The 19,633-nt window shown below is 42.6% G+C and overlaps 1 protein-coding gene across 5 annotated transcripts in view; it reads right to left on the reverse strand.

Moving 5' to 3' along the window:
- The window catches only part of USP20 (ubiquitin specific peptidase 20), a 5,014,215-nt gene that overhangs the window by 4,664,114 nt on the left and 330,468 nt on the right, over positions 1-19,633 (reverse strand). For all 5 annotated transcript variants that reach the window (XM_044058629.1, XM_044058630.1, XM_044058628.1 and 2 more), the window contains exon 4: positions 9,075-9,137. In XM_044058629.1, coding sequence (XP_043914564.1) covers positions 9,075-9,137 — 63 coding nt within the window. The remainder of the gene's footprint in view (positions 1-9,074; positions 9,138-19,633) is intronic.

Consider the following 19,633-nt stretch of genomic DNA (forward strand, 5'->3'; position numbering starts at 1 on the left):
GCTCTCCGGGGCGGTCTTATGTTTTTAGCCCCTCTAAGGTACTGCTTTAGCAATGGATGAGAGAAAATAGGAGCCGAGATGGCAGAGGCATGGATCTTAATGGATGAGAAGGATAGTCCTTTGCCCAGCATCTCAGTTAAGTATTGTAGTATCTGAGGAATGTTTGGGACAAGAGGGTCAAAGCTTTGAGCCTGGTTCCAGGCACAGAATCTCTTCCACTTTTCTGAATAAGATTTTCTGGTGCTAGGCCTCCTAGATTCCAAAATGACACCCATAACAGCTTTAGAGAGGGGTGTTGTCTGTTTGACTAATGAATCTGCCATGCAGACAGGTTTAAGGTTTTGAGCTGACTGTGCAGGATACGATTGTTTTGTTGAGTCAGAAGGTGTGGAATTTGAGGTAAAATCCATGGTGGTCCTTGAGCTAAGTTCTTTAAGATTGGGTACCAGTGCTGGCGTGGCCAGTCTGGAGCAATCAGGATCATGTGTGGTTTTTCTTGTCTGGCTTTTAGGAGTACCTTTGAAAGGAGAGGCAGTGGTGGGAAGGCATAAACTTTTAGGTTTTTCCAGCTGAACGAAAGAGCATCCACTTTCCATGCTTGTGTGTGATAAGTCCTTGTGCAGAATTTTTGTAGTTGGCAATTTAGTGTAGTTGGCAATTTAGTGTGGAGGCAAAAAGATCTATGTCTGGGCACCCCCATTTTTGCATTATCATCTGAAGACTTGTGGATTTAGTTTCCATTCATGAGGATCCATGATGTTTCTGCTTAAGTCGTCGGCCAGAGTATTTTTTTTTCCTGGCAGGAATTGTGCTTGCTGATGAACTTGATAGGTTAGAGCTGTGTTCCACAAGGTCATGCCTTGTCTGCATAGGAGGTAAGAATGAGTGCCCCCTTGCTTGTTTATGTACCACATTACTGTGGTGTTGTCTGTCTTTAATAACAATTGTCCTGGATGTAGAAGGTCCTTGAAAGCTGTTGGGGCATTTTGTACAGCCAACATCTCTTTTTGATTGATGTGAAGATGCATTTGGTCTGTGGTCCACTTGCCCTGAATGCATTTTCCTGCCATGTGTGCTCCCCAGGCGTAATCCGAAGCATCTGTTGTTAAAGTCTGACCCTTGTTGAGGTGACATGCCTGTGCCCACCATCGAAACTCCTGTTGTAGGCAGGGAATTAGTGGTATTATGGTTTCCAAACTGTGAGAGTGTTGAGTCCAAACACTTTTTAGGTACCATTGTAATTTCCTCATATGCAGTCTGGCATATGAAATTAGTAGTATGCAGGATGCCATGAATCCCAAGGCCTGCAGAAATTTTCTTGCAGGGAGTTGGGACTTTGTTGCCATCAATTGAAAATACTGAGTCAGTTGTCCTTGTTTGTCTGGCGTGAGATAAGCCATCTGGGCCGTTGTATTTAAGCTGGCACCCAGGAATATTATTCTCTTGTGAGGGCACTAGTTTTGACTTCTTTTCATTTACTGTGTACCCTAGGCAAATTAGCAACCTTTTTACAAACGCCAGATGCTTTAGAAGAATGTCCTTGCTCTCTGCTTGAATAAGGCAGTCGTCCAGGTATGGATATATTTGAATTCCCTTTTGTCTGCAAAATGCAATTACTGGTGCCAGGCACTTTGTGAAGACCCTGGGCGCAGTAGATAAGCCAAAGGGCAGTGCAGAGAATTGGTAGTGCATTGAACTAGCTATGAATCTGAGATATCTTCTGCAATTTTGTCTGACAGGGACATGCAGGTATGCCTCTGGGGTCCAAAGTAACAAGCCAAGCCTTCTTGCCAAACATGGGAAGTAGCTGCTGTAGTGTCAACATTTTGAATTTCAGAACATCCAGGTAAGTATTTAGAGTAGAAAGGTCTAATATGGGTCTCCAGGCCTTGTCCTTTCTGGGGACCAGGAAGAGTCTTGAGTAAAATCCTTGTCCTTGTTCCTGCTATGGCACTTTTTGAATAGCTCTCATGTCCATGAGGGCTGTAATTTGCTTTTGTGCCTCTGCCCATTGATTTTGTGGCAGGTCTGGCATTCCTTTTAGCCTTGGTAAAGTGTGAAAGTGGAACCTGTAACCTTGAGACACAATATTCAGAACCCATTTGTCTTGGGTGATTGTTTGCCAATTTTGTGAAAAAAAGTGCTAGTTTTCCCCCTAAGGGAGCTGCCAAAAGGGAAGAGCTTGGCATTGGAAGGGGGAAGTCATTAGGACTGTTTCCTGTAAGGTTGTGACTTGTCCTCACCTCATTTTGGGGTTGAAGCACCCCACTGTCCTGGTCTGTAAGAGCCTTGGGGCTGAGATCTGCCTCTTGGGCATCTGCATCTGCCTCATTGTGGCCTGTCTGACACTGGAAAGGACCAATTTTTTGTAGGCCAATTTCTGCTAAATCGAGGTGGCTGTACCTGTAAGAAATCATTTACTGTTTGCATAGAGTTTGCCTTATCTTCCATTTTCTTTAATACCTCCTCTGCCTTAACACCAAATAAAATATCTTGCTGTAAAGGAGCATCCAATAATTTTGCCTTAACATGATCTGGTAAACTTTGTTCATTTAACCAAGCATGCCTTTGAATCACAGATCCTGTAACTGCTGCTCTACAAGAAGCCTCTAATGAATCAAAACCACATTGCAAAGTATGTTTTCTCACTTGTTCAGCTTCATGCAACTAATCCTTCATTTCCTTGTAGTCAGGGTGTTCTGCAGTACTCATTTTCTGTTTTAATTGAGACATTAAGTATTGTTGGTATTTAAGCATGTGAAACTGGCAATTTAAAGCCCTCACTGCTAAAGTTGCAGAAGTGTAAACTTTCTTCCCCCATCTGTCTAATGCTCTAGAATCCCTGTCAGAGGGAACTGGATTTTTAGCCATGGAAGCCTTTAACCCTTTGGGACCCTGGGAAATAGTTTCTGGGTCAGCAGCAGGGTTTTTATAAAGAAATTTGTGAGTCAGGGACTCTTGTAGTACCTGTCTGGCTTGAGTGGAGCAGGGGGTAAAGAATCAGGATTTAAACTGGATTCAGAGAACACATCATCCACAATATCCAACATTGGCGGAATAGCAAGGGGCCTGTGCTGAGGCAATAAAAGAAAGTCTCTGAGCCTTTTCTTGGATTCTGAATAATCCTGGCTCTCCCAATGGAAATGCTCCCTCATGGTATGTAAAGTTTCCCCAAAAGAATAATCCTCAGGAGAAGAGGCTGAAGGAATTGATTCTTCAGCATCAGAGTCCTCATAGGAGGGTAAAGAGTATTCCTGGTTTGAAGAGGAATCAGAATATATAGAAACCTTGTCAGAGGAATCATAGTCTGTATCCTGCCTAGGCCTTTTACCAGGAGGGGGATGGGAACCCCTGATCAGAGTAATTAAGTCTTCGGCCATTTTGAGCATCTGGTTTTTTTGGCATGGAAGCCTGTCCAGGTGAATGCTGTACTTGCTTCTTTGTCTTTAATGGAGTTTTAGACTTCGCTGTAGTTTTAATGGTAAGTTGAGAAGGTCTGAAAACACCCTCAGAAGCCGATGCCTGCTCAGCGGCTCTGGACCCATCTGAAGGGTTAGTCTCCGTCGGCCCAACACCTTGAATATCCAGAGGCCTAAGTACCTCCACGTGGGAGTCAGTAGCGGCCTGTGGCTCTGAGGCAGCAGGTGTCAGGGGCTGCGAAAGCGCCTCACTGAGAACCGGCGACTGGCCTAGAAGAGGCTTCGTCGTCAGTTTTGGACCTCAGACGCCTGTCTTTATCCTTGTCTCTGCGTTTTTTGTGCATTCCGGTCGTCGGTTGTTCCGACGGCATGGTATAATTAAATCTTCAGCCAAAGTAATGGCGAGCAAAATCAAACTGGCATTTAATAGTGCGTTTGTTAAATCTAGCACAAAACCGAAAACTAGTGACGTTGTGATCTGGGCCTAGGCATGGAATACAGCAAGAATGAAAATCCTTATGAGGTATTTGCTTCCCACAAGAAATACAATTATTAACTTTTACTGACATCGGTCTGAGGCAAGAAAAAGTTTCCCCAACGGGGTACTTAGCTTTATTGAAGACTTCGGTTCTGAGAATCGAATTTGATATCTCAGGAGTTGTCCGACTGGCACTTGCGAACTGCTTTTGCTTCGGGCACCGCGCGGCAAGAAAGACTGAAGAAAATGGCGTCGGCTGCATTTTATATACCCCTGGCACACTGACGTCAGGGAGGAAGCGACAGCAACCGACGCCAGACCAAGACTTTGGAACTCTGGCCGACTGCGGGCCCGCCTGACGGCAGGATAACCCAAGTGTAATGACTGCAGCAGTGAAACACGATGAACATCCAACAGCGAGGGACATCATGGTCTGGGCCTAAACAGGTGACACAGTAAGAATGAAAATCTCTGTGATGTATTTGCTTTCCACAGGCAAGACAATTAACATTTTCTGACACCAGTTAGAGCAAGAAAAAAGGATCCCCAATGGGGTACTTAGCTTTAGAAGACTTCAGGATTATCAACTCGAAAATGAAAATTTCAGGTAGTTGCCGGCTGGCACTTGCGAACTGCTTCTGCTTCAGGCACTTCCTCAGCAAGAAAGACTGATGTAATAGTGTCGGCTGCATGTTTTTATACCCCTGACGTCACTGAAAAAGCGACAGCATCTGACACAGAAATACTAAGACTCTGGTATTCAGGCCGACTGAGGGCTACCTACAGGCAGATAACCCAAGTGTGATGACTGCAACAGTGAAACACGAAGAACATCAACTCATTATTACAGTAAATGAGACCAGAGTTCAGGAAGTGCACATGGAGAATTATGGGAGGAAAACACGTGAAGGAGGTTGAGGCGAGTAACATTAATAGATGGCTAGATATAAATCCATCAGTGAAAAATGCCACTAGATTCTGCTGTAGAACACTAAGCATATTCTTACAAACCCTAAATAATCTAGCACCAGTAAGGAATAAGAATGTAACATAACAAAAAGGGATGAAGCTTGGAAACAGAACTCAAAATGCCTTCAAGCAATTTAGACACCTTAGAAACCTTACGCAACTCCATGTCAAAAAGGATAAGCAAAGATAACTGTACCAAGCTACAAGTCAAACATAAAAACAACCCAAAACTGTTTTGGTCATCCTGAAATAAACTACTCCATCCTGGCAAGACCACCACTCCCTCTCCAAAATCAAACAATATGACAGGTTCTATCCCCACATAGTTAAATTCCTACTTAATACAATCAATATTATTTCTCTTAGACATTAATACAGCTAACTCCCCTCTACCCCTGTCCAATCAAAACCACTCACAGCTCTTCAATTTTAGTCCAGTACCTACCTCACTCATAAGGAAGTTTGTCTTTAAATTAAAAACTACTTTTGCAGCTGTATACCAACTACCATCAAACTACCTTAAAAAGGCCATAAAATTAGGTCCATAGCAGAAAAATATGTCCTATCACTACGGAACAAATCTTACATCATACCACTGCAACAAAGGCAACACATCTACAGAGTTTAATAATTGCAGACCAATACTGGTTACCTTTCCCCCATCTAAACTATTAGAGAAATGATTCCATATAAGCTGCTCTCAGAAACACAACATGGCTTTAGGCCACAGCACAGAGCCACTATTGCTCTAGTACATTCTGCCAGTATAATAAACCAACATAGAAACAATGATCTGCTTGTGTCTACCATGTTCTTAAACTTGTCAAAGACAAATGATACTGTCTCGCACCAGTAACTGCTCATTCGACTCTCCTCAATAGGACTTTCACAATACTCCTTGTTGCAGTTTTAGTTACTCATCTGGAAGGCAACAAGCTGTTAAATGACAACAAACCTATTTGTCCTTTTAACCAGTTACTACAGGTGACCTTCAGGGCTCTATCCTGTGTCTTCTCCTATTTAATACATTTGTTAATGACCTCCACACCTCCATGCTAGTTTAGTTCGGTTTGCAGACGACTCATCATTAATATGTGCAGCCTCAACAATAAATAAGCTCCAAGACATAACCCAAAAATCCTTCTCGCCTGTAGAAACCTGGCTCAAAGAATCAAACCTCTTACTCAATCCCAAGAAAACTAAGTTAATGCTTTTTACCTCAAAAAGTTGCCAAAATCAAAAGCATTTTTTTGCTATTAAGTCAGCAAATAATACTATCACTAAAACTGTAACTGACAGTAAACTTCTAGGTGTTATAATAGATAATCTCAAATATGACCAGTATATACTGTGCACCATTAAATCTACACACTAGAAACTAGGCTCCCTTTATAGGCTCAATAGATCCCCTACAGATACTGCAAGAAAATCTCTGGCCTTCACTTTCTTATTGCCACTCTCTTATACTCCGCTCGTATCCTAACAAACTTAAATGATAGTCAACTTGCCTCCTGCTACACTAAAATTAGCTAAATTTGCCACCAATCTCCCTCACAGAACCTACCATTGTCATAGCTTAAAGCAATTAAACTGGCTTGAACTACAAAACTACTTAACATATTCACAACTAACTACAACACACAGACTCATTCATCAGCTAGAAAAACACCCTGCACTACACAACTTGTTACTGACCTACTATCCAGCAAGTAACAAATTCTTATTACTTACTGATAAGTCAAATAGTGTTGCAGGAGACTTGCTCTGCTTCCAATACATTGCTCAACTCTGGAATAGTAGCCCCACACAAATAAAATTCTTTGACAAACTGAGTATTTTTAAACCACTGCTTAAACAACATCTTAACCCAATCCTGGCCCTACACATGCTCATCACAAGGTTGACACTTTGTGTTCACTGTACAATACTCTGCAAATACTCTTCTTAAACAGAATACACTGAACCACTAACTGAAATGACAAAGTTATTTATTTATTTACATTTGGTTATCGGGTAGTGTCTGACTAGGCTAGTAGCCCGTTTTCAGCGGAGACCCGGGGAGAAAAGCTCCAAAGACAGATAAACAAATACTGAGTTACACAGGTGTTTATGCAAAATCATTACATAAAAGCGTAAGTTTAACAAAATAATGAAAAGATAAGTACTGCATCATAGGAACAAAAACTTGAATCATGTAAACCACAGGAAAATAATAACTGTGTGAAAAAATTTGAGACCTAAAACAGTGAGCATGCCTAATGAGATGGTTTGTGCACACGTAGAGCTAATACAGTGAGTAACAATGAGAAAAAATGAAGCACTGAAAGTAGTTTGAAAATATAGACAGTGATGTACATAACATATACATAACCACTACCTGTACAATCCACTATGTTGCACGATGGCTTTCTGTTTAGTAGCTTCCATCTCTGTAAAATCTTAGAATATATAAACGTAACTACTGTTTGTGTATGAATGTAAATAGAAATGCAACTACTCTGTGTTCAACTGGAACTTAGTATAATTCAGTATAAGCAAAGAACTTTTTTCCCCGCACTCCGCTGAAAATGGGTATTATCCAGTTAGACTTTCTCGGTAAACAAAGACAAATAAATAAACAAACAAACAAGCGGCTTGTTACCCAAACAGTTCAATCTGTTGCATGGGTGGAATGGAATCCAAAACGTGAAAGTGGTGGACCTGTAGTTTACAGTACCCATTATTTTAGTGCTATCACATCACAGCCCATGGAAGGGGCCACCCTGTTAACACTAATACTGAAAACTATGTGCCGCATACATAAAGTCCCATTTTAGTAAACTTAAAGCAAAAGCAAACCTGAAACCTACTATAAAGCCAACAGCATAAAGATGAATGGATCACAGCAGAAAGTTCAGCAGTTTCACTGTCAAGCTTATGTCCTACTGTCCCTCAAAAGCAGCCTGATGCCTGCCACACCCACGTGTATGTGAATATTTATACATACATGCATGTGCACACACACTATGCACACATACACACACAAAAATATATATTACATACACAGAAATGCAAAAACATTTCTCAAGAGTTACAAAAGAATTTAATACTTGACTTTCTATTCTAACAGAGCGCTTACTTCATAGTCTTGGAAGGCATTATGTAATATATACATGGATACAAAGCATATTTTTTCCTGACTTTCTATCACTACCCATAGATCTTTAAAGACTGTATCTTTTTACCATTTGACCATTTATGTTGCAACAATGTCAGTCCTTTGAAAAGTCTCGTGACAAAACATTTACAAGCCGTTACTACTGTGAACATAATGCAATTTTATTTCTACCTCAAAAATAAAAAAAAATATACAATGTAAAGTGCAATAAGAAAATATAATCTTCAGGGAAAACACAACACAACAGTGACTTAATTATAAAAGATATGCACATCTAAGATATGTTCTTAGTTTCCAAATATGTAGTAAGATAATTTTCCACACAGAGGGCAATGCTGGAAGCAATTTACTACTCTAACCTTTTTCCCCAAGGGACATGGTAAACGAAGGTAACCCTGCTGTTAAACATTTCAACATTTTGTGGCTGTAGCTTATTTACATCATGCAAAGGATTTTTACTGTCTCAAGTGAATTTTCACTGCCCTTTCATTTTGCAATACAATAGGTACAAGCTAATTTGTCTATGCAGCGGTTTTAACACTGGCATGCCTATATTCCACTAATGAATAAAAGGCAAAACAGGTTTGTTTTACTTCTTATTCATCAGTTGAACTGTTTACAAGTTAATGCAGCAGGTTTGTTTTGGTGTGTGTAGTCTATTATCCCAGACTACATATTTGTTTCTCAAGAGTTATACACGCTGCATACTTCAGACCACATCTCTAGGAAGCAGTTACAAAGCTTCATTTATTTCCTGAAACTTGTACTACTAGTACATGCAACCTACATTTTTTTTTCAGATGGACATCTTTGCCCATTTTCATTTAGTCAAGTATGAGGGAATGTCTGGCCTGAGCATCATCTCTACTGTTATGTGTTTTTCTCTTCACTTAGGTTCTTTACGTCTGTAACCACAAAAAGGTACTAACATTTGTATTATTCTCACTGTTAATATCTACAGCACTGAACTAAGGAGATCAGGTAGTGAGAAGTGGTAATGGACAGTGTTGTGTAATTCAGACCAATGTCACAAATGGAAAAGTAAACTTACCTGGGCATGTAATGTGCTGTGATCTGTGAATGACTCGCCACAACCCACATACGAACACCCACTCTAAACAAGAGACAAAATCAGACAAAGCACTGAAAAACACAGCATAAAAGTGTTAAGTAACTTAAAGATTTAAAATGTTATACCACAGGAAAACTTTACATGACCTTGCAACGTTTTTCATTACATTACAAAATTTCCCCGTAGTGTATTTTTCCCTGTTGGCCCTAATAACGGCTACAATTTTGAGTTGTCATCCTCTGTACATGCTTATAAGTTACTTGGCTATGTGATGTTGGGCCTCTGCACACTTACCCAGGCCTTCTTGTTAAAAAGAACGATGTCTTCTATTAAGAGGTATTCAAAGGGAAAAAAACTTGCAGGTCCTAGATTTCAATGTGCAGTTACCAAAAGAAAACAAATCTGCACAATTTCTTTATGAGGCAGGCAGCAGCAGGATTGCTATTTGACTACGTCTGACATCTAAAACAGAGTTTTCCTTATAACTTTTGAGTTACTTCAAGATCATGTCTCTCTTACATGCAAACTTGCTAATAAAACAAATTATACAACTAAAAGCATCTAAGGTATACGAAAAAAACTATAGTGAAAATCCTTTCAAGTACCTCTGTTTGTATGCAGGCATTACATGTAATTACAGAAAAGCAACATCGATATTAATTCTGATGAGTGCTTTCATTCCAATAAGTTCTTATTGGGATGAAAGCTCTCATCAGAATTAAGATGTCTGTGTCCTAAACGTAGATACAATGACAGAATACAAATTCTGACAATTTCTAGAACTCCATGGCAGTTTTTTCTACACCTTAGCTTCTTTTAGTTAGGTCTAATGTCTGCTATCACCCTACCATGCAGTTTTTAGTTTTAGGAAAGGCTTACAGAAGCTTTTGATTTATTACATAACACTCAGATATTCTATAATAAAGCTATTACCAAAAGAGCTTATGGCAGTACTAAGACTACATTACACATCTTTAGACTTTACACAACTGCAATAAAAATTTTTCACAAAAAGTTAGGATGCAACATCAATGAAAGCACATTTGACAAATCTACAATTTACAGAAAGATCATTTTCAAGGAATGCCTCAACCCAAGCATTAGGAAAACTCTGCTAAAAAGAGGTGGCTATCTACAGAATACAGGACTAATACAGTATGTATGCAACATGTGTAAGTAAAAACGAAGTCATGCACTCGCAATAACATTCCATCTGTATTCTCGATTTTACATTTCGCCTCACATATGGGTTCAGATCTGATCCATCAGAGCCGACTCGGCCATTACTAAGCTCGCGGCATTCAAAAACGCTCCTGGATACCCCTTACCCACAATGCATCTCTCCCCATTACCTCAGATCTTGTTTGCTAAAATTATAATCACAAAAGAAAGAATTTTAGTTTTTAATGCCAAAAAAGATCTGAACTCATATGTGAGGCAAGATGAAAAACTGAGAATACTGATGGAATGCTATTGCGAGTGCATAACTTATTTTTTACTTACACATGTTGCATACATACTGTATTAGTCCTGTATTCTGTAGATAGCCACCTCTTTTTAGCATGGGCGACCGGTATTCCACACCAGAGGTCAATTCCTCGTTGGTCAGATCCAACCACAAGCTAATCACCCTAGACATCCACATCCCGCCCCCACCCCCCATTAGGGAAACCACTGTAAAAAATTTCTCCAAAGCCAACTTCACGCTTCTTAAGACAGAAGTGGCAAACTTCACGACACCCATGCAGATGGACAATAGAGGTATGACTGCTGAATCCTACACAAATGCACTTTATAAGCACTTACACAAGTGCATGGATCGTGCTATCCCTAACAGAACCAAGATGCTATCCTCCAGAAAAAGAAAGCCAATCTTGTGGTCCCCTGCCATAAACAAACTCTACAACAGAAGAAAGAAACTGTTACAAAAAAAGAGTAAAACCCCATGATTGGAGGAACTCCCTGGTCAGCCTCAGTAAGAAGCTGCGACCCCTCATAAATCCTCCAAAGCTAGTTACGAAAACAAAATCGCCACTGATTCTAAAGACAACCACAAAGCATTCTATAGCTATGTCAAGAATCTCAATGGCAACACTCAGATCTGCTCTGAGTTGCAGCACAATGGCACTAAAAATACAGAACCAACTGATATTGCCAACATCCTAGCAGATAGGTTCAGTGCTAACTTTACCCCCCTCTTACCCACTAAAGGGCCCATCTCTATACTGGAAGAATGCAAAGTTCCTGTAATCACGGCTGCACAGGTAAAAAACACACTCTCCAAAGGCAAGAACACAGCATCCATGGGACCTGACAACATCCCAGGCTGCGTTCTACACGAACTGCAGAATGAACTGACACCCCACCTAAGCACCATGTTCAATCATAGCCTCGCCTCAGGCTTTGTGCCCACTGAATGGCGCACAGCGACGGTTATCCCACTCCACAAAGGGGGAGCCACCAAAGACAACGGGAATTACCGCCCCATTAGCCTAACAACCCTGGTCTGCAAGGCCATGGAACGTAGCATCATGGATCTTATACACAAAGACATTGGTAATCGCCAAACTCTGGACCCCACCCAGTTTGGGTTTGTAAAAGGCAGATCATGTCTCCTAAACTTGATAGATTTCTTTGAAGGAGTCACCAAAGCTATAGACAAGGGTAAGGTGGTTCACACAGCCTATCTAGATCTCACCAAGGATTTTGACACCATCCCCCACTCTGGAATTATAAATAAACTCGCTAAACTAGGTATAAATCCCTATGTCACAAGATGGGTTGCCAAATGGCTCACTGACAGAACCCACACTGTGATAGTAGCAGACTCCAAATCCGTCTTCAGACCAGTGACAAGTGGAGTACCACAGGGTTCAGTCCTGGGTCATCTCCTTTGTGGCATCTACTTTTCTGAAGTACAGGCTAACACAGAAGGTCTTTGGCTGACGAAGTTCGCAGATGGCTGCAAACTAGGAGCCATAATCGAAACTCCTAACGATGTGTTCATCCTACAAAAAGGGCCTCATGGAGACTGATGCCTGGTGTCAGAGCCATGGCCTCAAGATCAATGCCAAAAAGTGCATTGTCATCCCCTTTGGTAAAAACTCTGTACCCATGAGCTACCACATAGGCGGTAGTCTAGTTAACACCGAAAGTGTGATAACAAACCTTAGGACACAGGTGAACAGCAGTCTCTCCTCTGATAATCACATCGCCACAGTAGTCAGGAAATCCTTCTACATGGCACACCTCATCACAAAAGGTTTCTCATCCAGGAAAAAACAGGTCATTGTTCCCCTCTACTCGTCACTCACTGACCCATTATAGAGTACAACACCCCTTTTAGTATGTACCTCACAAGACTTCTACAACTGGAAAGGCTGCAGAAATACCTCACAAAGAGGATTACTGGCCTCAAACAGATGCGCTACGTAGACCGTCTCAAAAAACTCCAGCTTTACTCCGTCGCATATCGCCTACTCAGAGGCGATCTCTGCCTAACATACAAAGCTATGTCAAACCCAGAGCTGTTGGACATGCTCCACAAAGAAATCCCAATCCCTCCAAGCTACATACTCTACGGACCTGAACCTTGTCACTACAATAAACAAAATATGCTGGAGGGATAGATTCCTGTACCAGAGACTTCCCAGACTCTACCTATACTACCTATCTATATCAAACAAAGCTCCTCATTAGCACTCTTCAAGAAAACTCTTGATGATTGGATGGGATATAGGAAATTCACCTCGGGGATCACCTCTGTGGCTCTGCTCGACAGGGGCAAAAGAAAATTATTTTCTTGGGTGGCGAAAGCCAGGGTACCTTTTTGGCTAGGCTTATATAGGCCATAGGGCCAAAAGCCTAGTACCTACCTATGAACCTATTTCTGGAGTATAGGAAAAAAGTACAGTTTTGTACCTACCATAAATGTAGATGTCCGATAGGTATGCATCTGCAGTCCTTACATATGGGTTGTCCTGCCTCAGGCAGCCCTTCGGTCGGCCGGATTCCAAAGTCTGGGTCCGGTGTCGGCTGATGTCGCCCTTTCCCCGACAGAGCGCCTGGGGTATAAAAGAGTCAGCCGACGCCATCTTCCTCAGTTTTTCTTGCCCCAGATGCCAGGTGCCCTCTAAGGAAGGCTAAATTTGGAGAAATGCAAAATATTCCAAACATGCACAGTAATATAAAACAAATACACCATAATAGATAACCCCAGCTAGCTAGAAGAGGGATAAGCACCCAAGAAATACCACAGAGGGGAAGGAGGGAGGGAAAACCTGACTGCAGATGCATATCTATTGGACATCTACATTTATGGTAGGTACAAAACTGTACTATGTCCTTCAAGGATGAATCTGCAGTCCTTACATATGGGTAGAATACCATAGCCAAGCTGGGGGTGGTAGGATCTAAGAAAATGATGGTGTAGCTAAAATGCCCTGCAGGACTGCCGTAGCAAAGCCTGCTCTGGATCTGGAATACAAGGGCAAATTGTAATGCTTGGAAAATGTATGCACGGAGCTCCATGTAGCAGCTTCTAAAATGTCCTTGTTAGCCACCCCTCTTAAAAAGGCTGTGGAGGTGGCTGTGGCTCTGGTGGAATGAGGCCTGATGTTAGCTGGCACAGTTTTTCCATGATAAGAGTAGCAGAATCAAATGCAATTTCCTATCCATTTTGAAATTGTCTGTTTGGAAATTGCTTTGCCTTGAATGCCTGCAGCATATGCTACCAACAGTTGGTCAGTTTTTCTGAAAGTCTTAGTTCTGTCCAAGTAATAGCATAACTGTCTGTGAATGTCCAGGGTATGCAGAAGTTTTTCTCCCTTGTTTTGCGGATCTGGAAAGAAGGTAGGCAGGTGAATAGCTTGGTTCAATGAGACCCTGGATACCACCTTTGGCATGAATGAAGGATTGGTTCTCAAGGAGACTCTGTCCTGATGAAAAATAAGAAATGGTTGTACTGCCATGAGTGCCTGCAATTCAGATACTCTTCTTGCTGAGGTTATGGCCAGAAGGAAGGCAGTTTTCCAAGACAGGAACTGTAACTCTGAAGATGCTGCTGGTTCAAAGGGAGGTAGAGTCAACTTTTCCAACATGAAGTTAAGGTCCCATGTAGGCACTGGTGGTTTTCTTGGAGGATTGATGTTTTTAATTCCTCTTAGAAACTGCCTTAGGAGAGGATGAGAGAAGACAGGTGGATCAGTATTGTATTCTGCTGAAATTGCTGAAGCATGAATTTTTATGGAAGAGTAAGAAAGGCCATTGTGGAGCATTTCTGCCAAGTATTCCAGGATATGTGCCATGCTCATCACTGTGGCATCTAGGCCCTTTGCGGTGCTGCAAGTGTGGAATCTTTTCCATTTTGCTGAATATGCCTTTCTCGTGGAAGGTCTGCGAGCTTCCATGATGATATCCTTCACTCTCTTGGATAGCTTTTCCTGGTAAGGAGTCAAGGTATTCTCCAGGCTGTCAGCTGCAGGGTTTTCAGGCTGGAGTGCAGAGTTTTGTAATTGTGCTGTGTCAGGAGTGTCCATTGTGGTAGAGGCCACGGTTTCGTGTGCGACAGGCTTCGTAACAGTGGGTACCAGTGCTGCCTTGGCCAGTCCGGGGCTATTAGAATCACTTTTGGCTGCTCTGTCCTGATTTTCAGTAAGACCCTGGTCATTAGTGGAAGAGGTGGAAATGCATACACTGTTAGTATTCCAGCTGAAAGAGAGGGCGTCCACTTTCCATGCTTGTGGGTGGTATGTCCTTGAACAGAATTTCTTCAGCTGATGATTGTGGTGGGAGGCAAAAAGATCTATGTCCGGCCTCCCCCAAGATTGTGTTATCTGAAGGAAGATGTCTGGGTGTAGCATCCATTCGTGTGGATCCATGGTATTTCTGCTTAGGCTGTCCACCAGTATGTTGTCTTTTCCTGGCACAAACTGGGATTGCAGCTCTATATTGAGTTTTAGGGAAAGCTCCCAAAGATTCATTGCTAGTCTGCAAAGAGGGTAGGAATGGGTACCTCCTTGCTTGTTTATGTACCACATAACTGTGGTATTGTCTGTCCTTATTAGCAGGTGGCCTTGATGTAGAAAGTGCTTGAAGGCCTCGATTGCATGTATCACTGCCAGCATTTCCTTTTGGTTTATGTGCATGCGCAATTCTTTCTGAGACCATAGTCCTTGGATGCATCTGTCCTGCATGTGTGCTCCCCATCCATGGTCTGAAGCGTCCGAGGTAATGGTTTGGCTGGTTACTGGTTTGCTGAAAGGCAGACCCCTGTTTGACTGGCTTGCTTGGGCCCACCACAGGAATTCCTTTTGAAGGCATGGAATGAGTGGTATCAAAGTTTCTAGGCTGTGATTGTGCTGAGACCATAAACTCCTTAGGTACCATTGTAGTTTTCTCGTATGCAGCCTTGCTTGTGGAATCAGAAGAATGCACGATGCCATGTAACCCAGGGCCTGCAGGATTTTCCTTGCAGTCATCTGAGTTTGTTTTGTCAGATTTTTGAAGTAATCCGGTAGTTGTCTTTGTTTTTCTTCTGTGAGAAAAGCCATTTGGGTGGTTGTATCTAGTTCCGCACCCAGAAAAGTTATTCTTTGGGATGGCACAAGTCTTGACTTGTGAATGTTGACTGTGTATCCCAAGGCCTGCAGAAGGCGGATGGCATAATTCAAATGTTTTTCCAAAGTTTGTTGGCTGTCCGCTTGTATAAGGCAGTCGTCCAGATACGGGTATATTTGAATCCCCTGAAGTTTGCAGTGTGCAATTACTGATGCCAGGCATTTTGTGAATACTCTGGGCGCAGTAGATAAGCCAAAGGGCAATGCTGAGAATTGATAATGCTCTGAACCTGCAAGAAATCTGAGGTGTCTTCTGCAACTTTGTCTGATAGGGACATGCAGGTATGCCTCCTTGAGGTCTAGAGTTACCAGCCAAGACCCCTTGCCCAGCATGGGAAGGAGTTGTTGTAGGGTCAGCATTTTGAATTTTGGCACAATGAGATAAGTATTGAGTGCGGACAAATCGAGAATAGGCCTCCATTGTTTTTCTTTTCTTGGGACAAGGAATAGTCTGGAATAAAATCCTTGGCCTTGTTCTGCGAGAGGAACCTTTTCTATAGCTTTCATTTGCAATAGGTTGGCAATTTGTTTTAAAGCCACTGCCCTTTGATTTGGTGGCAGGTTTGGCATTCCTTTTCTTTTTGGTAATGTATGGAAATGGAACCTGTATCCTTTGTCTATTATTTGCAGTGTCCATTTGTCCCTTGTAATACTGTGCCAATTTCTTGAGAATAAAGACAATTTTCCGCCCAAAGGTGCTTCTAATTGAGCCCTGGTTGGCGGGATCAAGGTGAAGTCATTGAGTCTGTCCTTGTGCAGCAGTTGTTGGTCCTGCACTACCTCTCTGGTTAGGAGGCTGCCATTGACGTCCTCTGTAGGAGCCTCTAGCTTGCCCTCTACCTCTGGCACGCCTGTTCTTGCCTCTTTGATATCTCTCTTCTGGAAAGGACCAATTCTTAGAAGGCCAATTTCTGCTGAATCTTGGTGGTTGTACCTGGAGGAAATCTTTGACTGTTTGTACAGATTTAGCCTTTTCCTCAAATTTCTTTAAGACCTCCTGAGCAGTGGAGCCAAATAACTTTTGCTTTTCCAGTGGAGCATCCAGAAGCTTAGCCTTAACATGATCTGGCAGAGATTGTTCCTTCAGCCAAGCATGTCTACGTATGACTGCACCTGTCATTGCTGACCTACATGAAGCTTCCAATGCATCATAACCACACTGCAAGAAATGGTTGCTAACCTGTTGTGAATTATGTACCAGATCCTGAAGTGACTTACAGTCTAGGGGTTCAGGAGAAGACAGCTTTTTCTGCAATTCATCCAACAAATACTCTTGGTACTGTATCATATGAAATTGACAATTTAAAGCCCTCATAGACAGAGTGGAAGAAGTATACACTTTTTTACCCCATCTCTCTAAAGCCCTGGACTCCCTTTCAGAGGGAAGTGGATTTTTAGTAGTGGCAGCTGCAACCCCTTTAGGACCCTGGGAAATAGTTTCTGGGTCAGCAGAGTGGGCCTTGTAAAGGAAATGATGCGAGTCCGGGACCCTGTAGTACCTATCGGGTTTAACAGGAGCCGGAGGAAGGGTGTCAGGGGTAGTGCTAGACTCAGAATACACATCATCAATGACACTTAAAACAGGAGGAATAGCCAAAGGTCTATGCTGAGGTAAATGAAGAAAAGTCCTTAATCTTTTCCTGGAATCGGAGAATTCCTGGCCCTGCCATTGGAAATGCTCTCTCATGGAGTGAAGGGTCTCCCCAAAGGACAGCTCTTCAGGAGGGGAGGCAAAGGGAATGGATTCCTCTGCATCAGAATCCTTGTAGGCCGTGAAGGCCTCCTCCTGGTAATCTGATAGAGCAGAGCCATCAGAGGCCTCCTCAGAGGACTGAGGATCAGCGGACTCAACCCTGGGCCTTTTGTCTAGAGGGGGTTGAGAGCCCCTGCCCGGATGAGGCTGGGATCCCCTGATTAAGGAAATAAGGTCCTCAGCCAAACTTAGTATCTGTGAACCTGTAGTGGATCCCTGAGAAATAGTCTTGGGAGGCAGAGTATTTTGTTGCTTAGCAGCTTTAGCCCTAGTGAATGCTTTAATGGACATGGATGCAGGGGGCCTGGCTGCTCCACATGCTGGGGTAGTCTTGTCTAAGGGAATGGTGTCGGTAGTTTCCTGAACACCGGCTTCCAAGGGTAAATCCATAACCGACTCAGAAGAAGCCTCCGGGGCCGAGGCTGTCGGTTGTACCGTTTCCACGGTCGGAAGTACCAAGGACTCGGTTTCAGCCGAGACACTCGCGGTAGGCCTAGGCGTGGTTTCAGCCGAAACCACGGTCCGCGTGTGTCGGTCCTTGTCCTTCCGTTTTTTGGTTAAATGAGAAGTCGGAGTCTCCGACGGCATTTTATAAGAGAAACTAGCCCCAAAAAATTCCTCTGCAAACTCCGACCGACGCCTAAGAGTGCGCCGATTAAAGGAGGCACAGGCAGTATAGGCCGAGATGTTGTGGTCTGGGCCTAGGCAAGGGAGGCAGAAGGAATGGAAATCCTTATGAGGTATTTGTTTCCCACAAGTCAAGCAATTATTAACTTTAAGCGTTTGATCTGACATCGGCTGAGGCAAGAAAGAGTCCCCAACGGGGTACTTAGCTTTTTGAAGTCTTCGGCAGCTGAATTTACAGGAGCTGGCCGACCGGCACTTGCGAACTGCTTCTGCTTCGGGCACCAAGCGGCAAGAAAGACTGAGGAAGATGGTGTCGGCTGACTCTTTTATACCCCAGGTGCTCTGACGTCGGGGAAAGGGCGACATCAGCCGACGCCGGACCCAGACTTTGGAATCCGGCCGACCTAAGGGTTGCCTGAGGCAGGACAACCTGTATGTAAGGACTGCAGATGCATCCTTGAAGGACATCAACCTAATACTTGAAAATCTCTTCCCATTCAACCAGGAACCACAAGGAAGGAGGCTGGAGGGAGGGGATGTGAGGAGAGATGAAAAATCGACAATACAGATGGAATGTTATAGTGAGTACATGCCTTCTTTATCTGATATTGTCAATTTTTCATCTCATCCTCACATATGGGACCGAGTCCCCAACTACCTTTACCCTGAGTGGACTCGCATGAGAATGATCCTCAGAACCATCTAATCAAAGAAGCTCTTCTCCTGGAGAACAAATCTAACTTGTAATGAGTGATAAAGGTATAATGGATTCACCCATATGGCTGCTACACAAATATCATCCATGGAAGCATTTGTCTGGAAGACTGCAGATGTAGCCATCGACATGGTAGAGTGAGCTTGAATGGGTTTGACAGGTTTCATGTCTTTTGAGGTGTAAATGAAGGAAATGCAACTAGAAAGCTATTTTGACAAGGTAACTTTGGAAATTCATACACCTTTCCTAGGGCCTGCTAAGGCAATAAACAATCGGCTTGCTTTGCGAAACTCTTCAGTTCTATGTAAACAGAAACATAACTGTCTATGAGCATCTAACAAGTGCAGAACATATTCACCCTTATTACTGAAATTAGGGAAGAAAACAGGCAAATGTATGGTCTGATTAATATTTGTTTGTGACAAAACTTTGGGCAGAAAAAAAGGGCTGGTATGCAAACAGACTCTTTCTTTATTAAAGACCAAATACGGAGGCTGAGAAGATACTGCCTGAATTTCTGATATCCTCCTCGCAGATGTGATAGCTACCAAAAAGACAGTTTTCCAGTATAGGAACTTAATATCACAAGTGGCTACAAGTTCAAAGAGCGGCTGAACAATCAGACGTAGTATCAAATTAATGTCCCAAGGTGGAGAGGAATCCTTGTGGGGAGGCCTTAACAACATAGTCCCTTTTAAGAAGGCTTTGCAAAGCTGTCTATCCCGATGTGCAAATTTGAAATGGCTGATCGCTGTACATTAATAGTAGAACCAGCAGCTCCATTATTGAAAAGCTGGGCTAAAAATTCTAGAATATAGTGAATAGG

Source organism: Protopterus annectens, chromosome 16.part0 (genome assembly GCF_019279795.1).
Source record: "Protopterus annectens isolate FY-2018-M chromosome 16.part0, PAN1.0, whole genome shotgun sequence".
In the NCBI taxonomy this organism is placed as follows: domain Eukaryota; kingdom Metazoa; phylum Chordata; order Ceratodontiformes; family Protopteridae; genus Protopterus; species Protopterus annectens.